This window comes from Myripristis murdjan, chromosome 16 (assembly GCF_902150065.1).
Source record: "Myripristis murdjan chromosome 16, fMyrMur1.1, whole genome shotgun sequence".
NCBI classification, from domain to species: Eukaryota; Metazoa; Chordata; class Actinopteri; order Holocentriformes; family Holocentridae; genus Myripristis; species Myripristis murdjan.
This window is the reverse complement of record NC_043995.1, coordinates 27,225,543-27,236,543: the sequence shown is the minus strand read 5'-3', so window position 1 is coordinate 27,236,543 and position 11,001 is coordinate 27,225,543. Positions and strand designations below refer to the sequence as shown.

The 11,001-nt window shown below is 41.0% G+C and overlaps 1 protein-coding gene across 2 annotated transcripts; it reads right to left on the bottom strand.

Annotated features, from left to right (window-relative positions):
- Window positions 1-817: 817 nt before the first annotated feature.
- tap1 (transporter 1, ATP-binding cassette, sub-family B (MDR/TAP)) lies at window positions 818-10,569 on the bottom strand. Of its 2 annotated transcripts, none has more exons than XM_030071992.1 (13): window positions 10,307-10,569; window positions 9,429-9,761; window positions 7,993-8,188; window positions 6,983-7,097; window positions 6,722-6,852; window positions 5,908-6,113; window positions 5,450-5,647; window positions 5,138-5,266; window positions 4,069-4,263; window positions 3,735-3,908; window positions 3,296-3,458; window positions 2,081-2,217; window positions 818-1,560 (listed from the first exon to the last, which is right to left on the bottom strand). In XM_030071992.1, exons 2-13 carry the CDS (start codon window positions 9,747-9,749, stop codon window positions 1,336-1,338), a joined length of 2,190 nt encoding a protein of 729 aa, XP_029927852.1. In that variant the 5' UTR covers window positions 9,750-9,761; window positions 10,307-10,569; the 3' UTR covers window positions 818-1,335. The 2 variants fall into 2 exon arrangements, with proteins under 2 accessions (XP_029927852.1, XP_029927854.1); XM_030071994.1 differs by lacking the exon at window positions 10,307-10,569 and adding an exon at window positions 10,187-10,201.
- Between the last annotated feature and the right edge of the window lie 432 nt (window positions 10,570-11,001).

Genomic DNA, 11,001 nt, shown 5'->3' with positions numbered 1-11,001 from the left:
ATTTTCTGCGATATGAACCCTAAGTTCTCCTCACCTTGATTACCAAAATCTCAAAACCATACAAGCTGAGAAAGAGTGAAAGTTAAAAGCCAGGACTGTATGTCAGAGTAGTCAAAATTCATTTTCTTAAGTTATTAAATGTGACGCATTGGTTATCAGCAAAGATATTATAGTTAAGTAAAACTAAAAACTATAAATGTGTGTAAAAAAAAAAATGGTTTAACTTAAAAACTAGACTACAAAGAAGCAAAAACTAAATGAGACATTTTTGTGTACTTACAAAACAAACAAAATCAAAAATATATAGAAAATGTTTTTAGTTTTAGTCTTTGACATTTTGGTGAAATTTATGCACACCACAAGCATGAGGAGGCGTTGATGCTGAGACTGGGACGTCGACATGAGTGGGAGTCTGCCTTCACAAACCCTGACAAATACCACCCTTAATATATATATTTTTTTTTAAATGAATCAAATAAATCTGAAAGTAATAAAACTAAAACTAAACATTTTTAAACAAAAATGAAACTGAAATGAGCAAACACCATCTGGAAACAAACTGAAACTTAACTGAAATTTAAAAAAAAAAACAAAAACAAAAAAAAAAACATGAAAATTACAAAACCATAATACCTCTGGTCAACAGTTATAATAAATTGAAATAACTGATAAAACACTTACCTTAGTGTGTATGGCTCATGTGTTTTGGGTACAAGTGAAGCTTGAAATCAAACACAAAACCAGACTAAACACCCTCTCAACTCTGTCATTTTAAAGATTCAAAAGTGTTTTCCACAAGGACAGGAAGAGTCCTAGCAGTTTATTTTCACAAATTCTCAGATGTATCACTTTCACAGCACACAAGGAGGTGTGTGTAATGGAAATAAGGATAAACAATATTTACACAACTAAGGAAATGTAGAGCATACCTGGAAATGCAAATAAAATAAGTAACAAACGGACAAATCTGAAAAATAAATACATTTATTACAGTTACCAAAAAAACAACAACATTGTATATGGACGAGTAACTGATTCCGATTTCATTAAGCTGTGGTTTAAAGAAATCTGCAAAGCGAAGCAAATCTAAAAAAAAGTTATTGAGAAATATGGGGTGTTTGGTGTGGCCTTTTTCTCCTAACAGTAATATTGCAGAAAAGGAAACAACAAAAAAAAGTTTGAGTAAGCTGAAGTGTGTTCGCTCTCATTTACACCAACATATAAGAGCTGCCTGCAGAACTGGTCGTGCACTGGTTGTGCATCCACCCAGCAACCATCCTGCCACAAGCCTGTTCCTCTGACCTCTGGCCCACCACCTCCAGAGTTGTGGGAGAATCAGTGTGCATCTCTCTTGTCATCCTGTTTGCCATGAAAAGCCTGATTCTGCTTTCTGACCAGGTCAGCGTAAAGTCCGCCCTTCCTCAGCAGCTCATCGTGACTTCCCTCCTCATGCACCATCCCTTCATTGAGCACGACGATGTGGTTGGCCTTCTCCACTCCCTTGTGAGAGATCAGCAGCACCGAGCAGTGGTTGGTGTCATTTAGCAAAGCTTGTTGCACCTGTGGAATAAGAAACACTCAGTGTTACCTAAAGGACAAGAGCAAAACATGAACTTGAGTTGGTCAGACACAGGAGTTCTTTCAGCACCAGACTGATCGCACTACGATGCACCACAGAGCGACACAGGAAATCATTCCTGCCTGTGGCCATCAAACTGTACAATTCCTCACTCTGAGTGTCAGACACTCTGAGTCAGTGGGCTGGCCCCATAAACTAACTCTTGTGCAAATTCCCTCTGTGCAATAATCCATATTCAATACCATACTTATGTGCAATAACCTATAGTGCAATAACTCCTGTCCATGTTTGCACTTGTACATTTTTTTTTACTCTCTATATATTTATATTTATATTCCTTTCTTTATTTTTCTTGACTATTTGCTCTTTTTACTTGTACACTTGGAGTGGGAGTTGTTATTGTAACAAAAAGTAATTTCCCCCTGGGGATCAATAAAGTATTCTGATTCTGATTCTGATGAACCAATACACATAATATGCAACCACTGAAGTTTTTCCTACCTGATATTCAGTCTCTGCGTCCAAGTCACTGGTGGCGTTGTCCAGCACCAGGATTTTAGGCCGTCTGATTAAAGCTCTGGCGATGGCAATGCGCTGCTTCTGGCCTCCAGACACCTGGGCACCCGACTGCCCAACATCTAAACAACAACATGACACAGAGTCAATGTGCAGCACATACTAACATATCTGCAATACAGCTGTCTTGTGCATAATGGCTCAAGGGCCCAAATCACAGTAAAGACCCCATTCTTACTAAAAGTGAACATGTAAAATCAATTCACAAAATGCATGATGCAAGTTCCACACCATGCAGTTTGTTTGCTGAGTTAGCGGGCATTCAGTTGCTGAATCAGACATTGTTTCAGACCGAGTGAACTTGTGTTATGCGATGAATCAATGAATTCAAATGTATATTTCCAATTGATACATAAAACGTTTGAATTCTAGAGTCAAGATTTTGACTTCTTATCTTATAACATTATAATAGACAACGAGCACTCTGTCAAACAAGCCCCAATTCACTCATGCACACGATTTGCATGCCCAGAAATGATCACATGATCACACCTGCAATGATTCCCCTCAGTTAGTGGCAGTAGAGAGTAAAAAACAAGAAAAATCTAAATCAAAATGGTCAGCAGTGAAAGGTTTTTTGGCCATATTGCCCAGCGCCAGAATGAGCTGTCCAGGCCTGCAGTCAGTGCCAACATCTGGCAAAAGGCACAGTAACAAGAGGCTTTATTTCAAAATCATGTGCCTCAGTGGGCCTGCTGGTGGTGCCACGGGAAAGGTCACAGGGTCATCAAAATTGCCCAGTATCATCCTCTATCCAACAACATTTTGGGGATATTAGATATTGATATTAGATATTATTAATTGACTCACTACTGTCATACAGCGTTTAAGAATCAAGTCAGTTAAAAGAATCAGTCTTATGCCCACTAAGACTTAGTATGCCATCCAGATTTGGTACAGCAAGCAGGGCTGCCTTAAATGTTTAATGTCAACAAATTCATATATTAAGAAATACTATGTTAAGAGAGGGCACGGAGCAACATAGTCATCGCCTCATGCATTTTTTATACATCCATATTAACTTCTAGTAAGCTGAAAGTAAAATTGAACTATTCTTTGTTTTGCTTGGGTCTCTCTGAAACCGATCATGGAAGCCACTTTGGGATCCACTGCACTAAACCCTCAGTTTCTGGCCCAGACCTGTCTCATATCCGTCAGAGAGATCAGTGGTGATGAATGTGTGGGCACTAGCAAGCCTGGCAGCCCTGTGCATCTCGTCGTCAGACATGCTCTCGCAGCCATACTTGATGTTCTCCCTCACGGAGCGAGCAAACAGCACACAGTCCTGGCTCACCACAGAGATCTGAAAACAAGAGGGAAGAAGAGGAAAAATCAGTTACCGCCAGCCGTAGTTTCCGATGTTACCTTAACCCCTCTCCCTTTAAGCACATCTTTACAAATGCACATTTTGATTTTAATTTTAGGCATTTAGCTGAAGCTGTTCCGCAGAATGCGCTTACAATGAGCGCAGGAGTAAAAAAGTGCCACTGTCAGGGCCATAGCGCACTCACAATATTTTTGTAACCAGACTGTGATAACCAAGAAGAGATGTCGTGTTTTCATGCTGTTGAGCAGTTACCTTGGTGCGCAGGTACTCATCCTTGTAGCTATTCAGTGGTTTTCCATCCAGGAGGATCTGTCCTTTCTGTGGCTGGTAAAACCTCTCCAGCAGCTTGACGCAGGTGGTCTTCCCTGACGCGTTAAGCCCCACCAGGGCGGTGATCTGGCCGGGCTTGATCTCTAGAGACACATCCTGGTGTGAACAGAGAGTGGAGAGCAGACCTAAGCTGAATCTCTTTAATTACAGGAATAGTAACAATCGATGGCTAGATGCACACAGAGACAGATAAGGACAAAAGTGGACCAAGTGAAAAATGCAGTGTGTGTGTGTGTGTGTGTGTGTGTGTGTGTACCTTCAGCACAGGATTGTCCTTTTCATTCCTGCCAGTGTAGGTGAATGTGACGTTTTTGAATTGAATGTGTCCCATAAGATTTTCAGGAGCTAAAGTGCCGTCTGGGGGTATCTCAGGCTTTCGATCCATATATTCAAAGATCTTCTCAGAGGCACCGATCGCCTTCTTCACCTCCGGGTAATAACGCATAACAGCCTGCAAGAGAGGTGGCAATGAACAGGGAGCACAGTAGGGTCATCTTTTTTTTTATTTTTTTATTTTATTTTTTTTTTTTTTTTCCCAGAACACTGAATTCTCCCTGGCAAAAAAATGCTGTTTCTAATGCTTGAGCAGGGGCAAAGTGAAACCCACATTTTGGCATGTCCGTTATGAAAATAGTTAGAAATAATGATGCAAGCTTGGTGCTAGCTTCTTTTTGATATGTCTATTTCTAGTGGTGCCAACTTATTTTTGGAAGGAGCTTAAATATAAGGAAGAAGGAGAACATGTTACCAAAGGGTGATGTTTTACAGTTAGAATTATGATTCGATCTTCTGATTAATAATTAACCAAGGAAAAAAAAACTCACTTTATTTACATATGAGTGCATTTAGATGTCATATATGTGATAACATGACATCTAACAGCACACTTTTTTGGATGTATGAATGGAAATTATGCAAATCTGCAACAGTATCAAACAGCTATGTTCATGTTTTCTGCAAAATGGCAGATTACCTCAATTTAAGTAATATTTCTGTGTTCATGCTTTTTCAACTTTTTAAACTTTGTGCTGGGTCTAGCTGTGAATAAGTGTGAGAGAAAGCAATAGGATAAGGTCATGCTGACATTGTACATTTTATCACTCAAACATGGTGCTTCTGTTTTGGTGAAGGTCAAAGACTTGCTGATAGGGTGCCTCAAAATAAAAGATGACAAAAAAGGTTTTGCTTCCATTTCCCACACATGGAACGAGACAATGTAGATTTTACTTCAAAGTCAACTAATTGCAGTCGCCAGTCAAATGGGAATATGATGTGCAAGGTCTTCCCCTCTAGTTTATTTCCTTTATCCTCATGTGTGGCCTCACCTCAATAGCAGAGGCGAACTGCAGCTCATACAGGACAAATGACACCAGGTCTCCGCTGCTAACTGTCCCACTGGTCACCAGCGTCCCGCCGTAGTACAGAATACACACCTTCAGGGCCAAACTGCTCATCTGGGAGGATGAAATCAATGGTCTTTGTTCAATGCCACTCACAATTTGCGTATGTACATTAAAGAAACTGGAAAGCCTTGAAACATGTGTTAAACTTCTTGAAGTAGTAGATAAGTGGGGCTTGCCACAGACTGAAAGACTTTTTCCCAAACATTTTATGATCCAGGTCAGTTTGTTACTCACACTGTTGGCCCAGGTGGAGGCTGCGTAGGCTGCTGCCTCCCTTTTATTAAGGGCGTAAGTGTCGTCCAGCTTCTGTCTGTACCGCTCTGTCTCGCCATCCTCGTTGGCAAAGCTCCTCACCGTCTTTATGCAGGAGAAAGTCTCTGTGGCCACTTGGTTGGCTTTGGCCAGCGAATCCTGAACTTTTACTGCAATAACCTGACACACAGATTAAAATGATTAAAAAACACTGACAGACTGAATGAAGGAATGTTTATAAAATACTAATCTACTTCTGCTTAAATTAGTGATTTTCCTAGCACTAGTCAAAATGCAACATATCTTGTGGCTGCATTGACTACTATATACTTTTCTATGATGCATTTATCTCTTTGTATGATTGTTCAAAGTGTCTCTGTAAGAAAAATGCGTCACCAAACAGGCGACAGATGTATGCAAGCTAACAGAGTCATGTTCACCTGGTGGAAGTAGCCAGTCAGCTTTGGTATGACCCAGACGATGGGCAGCCCCATGCAAGTGAGCAGAGAGATTTTCCAGGACTGCTTCACCATGAAGATGAAGAGAAAGCTGAGACGGGCCATGTACCACATCAGCAGACTCAACTCCTCGCTCAGCGACTCGCTCGTCTTGTTGGTGTCCGTGGTGACACGCGACACCATGTCACCTAGGATGTGAAATGAGAGTTAGCCTTGTCAAAAGGACTTGAACTAACTGAAACTAAATAGTGTGTTTACAAAACTACCTAAAACAAAATCACAGAGAAAATTTAGTTTGTTTTTTGTCTTAGTCAATTTATTTTGTTGTTCATCTGTGAATATTTTTTTAAACGTCATGATGTTTGTTTTGTTGAGTTATTATTATGCAACAGTTTGTCTGACTTTTTAAAACTCTTTTCTAACCCTGACAAATACCATATATTACAGAAAATGACTAAAATTAACCCTGAAACAAACAAAAACTAAACTAAAATGAACCATTTTCAAAACAAAACTAGCAAACCTTCTTTAAAAATGAATTAAAACTACAATGAAATTGAAAACAAAAAGTCACAATGAAATAAAAATAGAAACTAATGAAAAATGCAAAACTCTAATGACCATGGTGCAAAAATAGGTTGACAACTCATTTGTGACTGAAACTCCTCTGTGTCCTACACTCCTTTGTATTGTCAGAGAAAGATCACTCTTAATGAGGTGTGTGTGTGTGTGTGTGTGTGTGTGTGTGTGTGCATCCTGTGTGTCCTGTGTGCAGTGTGTTGGGCACATAGCTCACCTGTAGGAATGGAGTCAAAGAAAGCAATGTCCTGTTTGATCACAGCCTGAAAGACCAGCCCCTGGACCGCGGTGTGTACGCGGCTCATGGTGACGTTGTAGGTGAGGTCACATAAAAACTCAAGCACAGCACTGTGAGAGACGTGGGGGGAGGTGGGGTGAAAGAGAATAAAGACAAGATCAAATCATTTCAGTGGAAAACCCTCTGAAACACTTCAGCTGTATCTCTGGCTCTTTTATTATGCAACAGCAGCGTCATTACCTGGCGATGGTCAGCAGCGTCATGGTTATGATGGCGTTTGTGAATGCACCAGACTCTTCTTCATTTGTGATCCACTCAGAGATGCGACCGGTGTACTGAGGGAAAGCCATTTCACCTGAAGTCAGAAAGCACAGGTTGTAAGTGGAGAAACAGCGAGGCCTGGCCGCACTGTTCTGTCACTGCAGGTTTAAATCATCACTTAAATCCATCGACATCAAAACTTCAGGATCAGTGTTGGTGTCTGGAGGCACCAATTCTGCACTCCGGCCCCTCTGTCTGGCAGCAGGGTGTGTTAAAGGGTTAAATGCATATCATTGTTGCAAGGGGAATCTGCAAAGCAACAACTTCCTGGTGATAGGGTGAATTTTTCTTTGCAGAGAAAAGCATGCTGCAAAATGCTGCATCAAAGGTTATAACGGCACCATTAACCACAACAAGACTAATAAATGCCATTTGGTGACAGTCCAAGACACCTCAATCAGAGCAATCAGAGTGGAAACTCCTAATCCTACTCGTCACACTGTCTTCACACTGCAAGAAATGCAATCAGCAAGTCAGCACAAGTAATGTGTTATTATGAATCCCAAAGAAAACTGATATGCAAATATTGCCCATTTGCTAAAAACTGCCTTGATATGACAAAAGCCCTCATGTAACCAAAACCCAAATTTTAAGCCTTGTAGGCATATCTTGCACAGAACTGTACTGGAAATGATACCACATGGAAATCTCATCAGCAAATGATGGCTAAAGTTTTTACAGTCCATCAACAACCAGTCAGATTTCTGTGCTTCCTTAATTCAGTGAATGGTTCTGCCATATGAAAGATGAGTTGACTGCAGTCGTTTAAAGCTTCCCAGTTATCTTCAAAGCCTAAATCACTAAATAATCTTCAAAATGAGGCTTGGGGCTCCATACACTGTTGGGTTTGTTGGTAAACTGTGTTAAAACCTCTGGCTTCTCTTATGTTATCTGAACATCCATTTATGGGCAGGTGAGGCCAAACTTACCATAAGAAGAGAGAACCACGAAAGCAATTACAACTACGAAGCGCCTACTGAAGGGCAGCATGTATCCCATCAGTCTCTTCAGGGAGGCGCCGGTGTTCTCCTTGGACCCCCCCGAGGTCTTCCTCTTGAACAGAGAGGACACGTACTGGCTCCAGTACAGCCAGGCCACCACCGTCACACCATAGCTCTGCAACAACTGCAACACAAATCACAGGCTTTGCACAAAAATGTCTTAAATCCACAAAAACAAACAGTGTTCCACCAAACGCATCAGTCCGTGCTTCAGCAAACCAGCTGACTCATGAGAAATGTTGGTCAGCAGAGGGCGGAGATTTTATAATGATTGCTAACTTTTATGTTTTGTTTTATTGTGTTTGGCAAATGAGCTTTACTTGGATGTCTACGTTTCCTTGAAATGGCAGATTTCTCATTCTGGAATGAACGCCTCCAGCAAAGTTTGGTTTCCGTTTCAGTCTTGTTCCAGTTTGAATCTCATTACCCTCCCTGACAAAACAAGTCATCCTTTTTTGTAGTGAGTCTTGAGATCTTGCACTTAAAGTAAATGTAACAAAAACCTACAAACAAGGTGAGATAAATCTGCTTGTTTCGTATGAAAAATCAGCTCATTTAAAGTTTTTTTTTTTTTTTTTAAGTTGCAGTGTCTTGATTGATAGTGGACTTGTCTACTGTGATGCCACCTTTTAGACATTATATCTCACACCACTGGCACATTTTTTTCATAAAAGAAAGCAAGATTTTAAGACTGAGTATGTGGCAGATAACTATGTAAAAACAACACTTGTACTGTGCCAGTGTCTCAGATTTCTACAAACTGATGATACAAAAAAAAGTGTTTCTTGCCTGTGTTTGTGTACAGTCAAATATATCAGAAAATATATATTTATATATTGTTTGCCAATTTCCCACAAATGATATTCAATATCGGCTGTTAAAGTTGACAGAGTCAGAGAAAATGTTGCTTCTTGTACTTCCTTGTTAAGATGCAATTATAACCTGTAACGTTCTCTACACAGCTTAACCCTAACCCAAAAAAATAAAATAAAAATAAAAATCAAGTTTTGTGTCAGTCAGCAGCAATAAAAGACATTTACAAGCAGCTTTATTACTCTGTTAGCTAGATTAAATTATATTTTACTTGCAAGATCAACTATGTATGTCGCCTTTTGGCACCAAACTTGCATGTTCTAGGTGTCGAATTTACCCAGCAGCACATGAATGCATACTTAAATCATGCTGCAGGGCCCAAAATGCATCATGGGTGACTTTCTTAGATCCCTGCTTTACTGAGACTGAATGATGCAAAGTGCCACCTGTCGTTCCGCTACATTTGTCATTGGTAGGATGTGAGTCATGGTAGAAACAACCTCGATTTCAAACACAGCGACGCCATACAACAGCAAAGCTAAGCCACCCACCCTCTGCCAGGAGTGCCACCCCCACAGCTCCTCCAGGGCGGGCTGCCCCAGCGCCCACAGCAGGCTGATGTACGCTGGGTAGTGGAAGCACAGCACGGCTAGGGTCTGCAGCCCCTTGAAGCTGCTCATCCAGGGCGGGCTTCCCGGGTAGTTGAAGATGAGGATGAGGAGGAGCCAGGCCCTCAGCAGCCCTCCGCCCCACAAGGTGATGAAGGGATGGGGGTGGAGGAGAGGTGAGAGCTGGGTCAGGCGGATGGCGTGCACCACACACACATCCACACAGACAAAGAGCAAAGGGCAGAAGTAGCTCATCTTCTGCATAATGCACAGGCTCTGCAAATACAAGGACAATGAGGGTCACACACACACACACACACACACACACACACACAGTGGTCATTAGAGAATACAGTACATGGTTATCTGGGATATTGACTCCTTGTAAGAGCAAAGACTAGAATGTGGACACAAGCTGAACCTGGAAATACCCTTCACTGGTATTTAGGTGAATTAATTTACTTTTGTTTGCCACCAGACTGCATTCTGCGACTACTTTCGCTTTCACTTGCAAGCTTGCGAGTCTAATTTCTCGGAAACACTGCGTTGTAAGGACATCAACACTAATCCAAACTCATAAGCCAAGCAAAAATCAATTACAAATACCCGCATAATCAAGTCAAAACTAGGCTAAAACCAGTTATATACTGGAGGAGTGTTTCTCACGCTACTGTAACTGCAGCAGATCAAGTCCGACTTACTTTTCCTGTTGACCAACCGAGTTTGTCGCTCATCTCAGACATTGAAACGACTAAAGTCTCAGCGCCAGACGAATTAAAATCCTATTCGTAGATTAATTTTAAGATAGTTAATATACTCACACGTCTTTTCTAGTTCACGTTGCTTTCGCCGCCAAGTGGAGCCGGCTACTAGGAGACCAAAACCGAAAGTGGACCTTTTATGGAGGCCGTCGGAAAGCCCCTGTGCTCTGCCGCAGCGTCGGAGAACCAAGGACGAACCCTCAGCTTGTTTTTAGCATTTTAATTTATCCATTTTCTTCTGCCGAAATGCTTAAAAGTGGAAAACTGTAATGTAAAAAGGCTAGGGAAATGATAAGCAGAGGTACGCACGTTGTCGTGTTGTGAATCTTGTGACTGGCAGATAATGTCCAGTCCAACAGCGACATCAAGCGGCGAGGCGTTGGAACTGCATTTGGTTTTTGTTTTGTTTTTTTTTTTCAATGCAATATTCCAGTGCATCTATCTATCTATCTATCTATCTATCTATCTGCGAATATTTCAGTGGGGATTCGAGAAATGTCAACATTCATTAACTGTTGCGTGGGGTTTAAACGTTATTTTGCCATTCATGGACACAAAAAGAAAAAAAAAAAAAAAAAAAAAAAAACAGTTAATTATCGTTTTGTTATACCATAAACATGATGGAGGTTTTATATTTTTAACCTCAAAGAAATGCACAAGTTGCCAGTTGAACCTTTGTGGCCAATTAAGATAACCCAGGAACTAGAGACCCCACCAGAAACTTTGGACTTCCTTTATAGTTTCCTTCCTTTTCC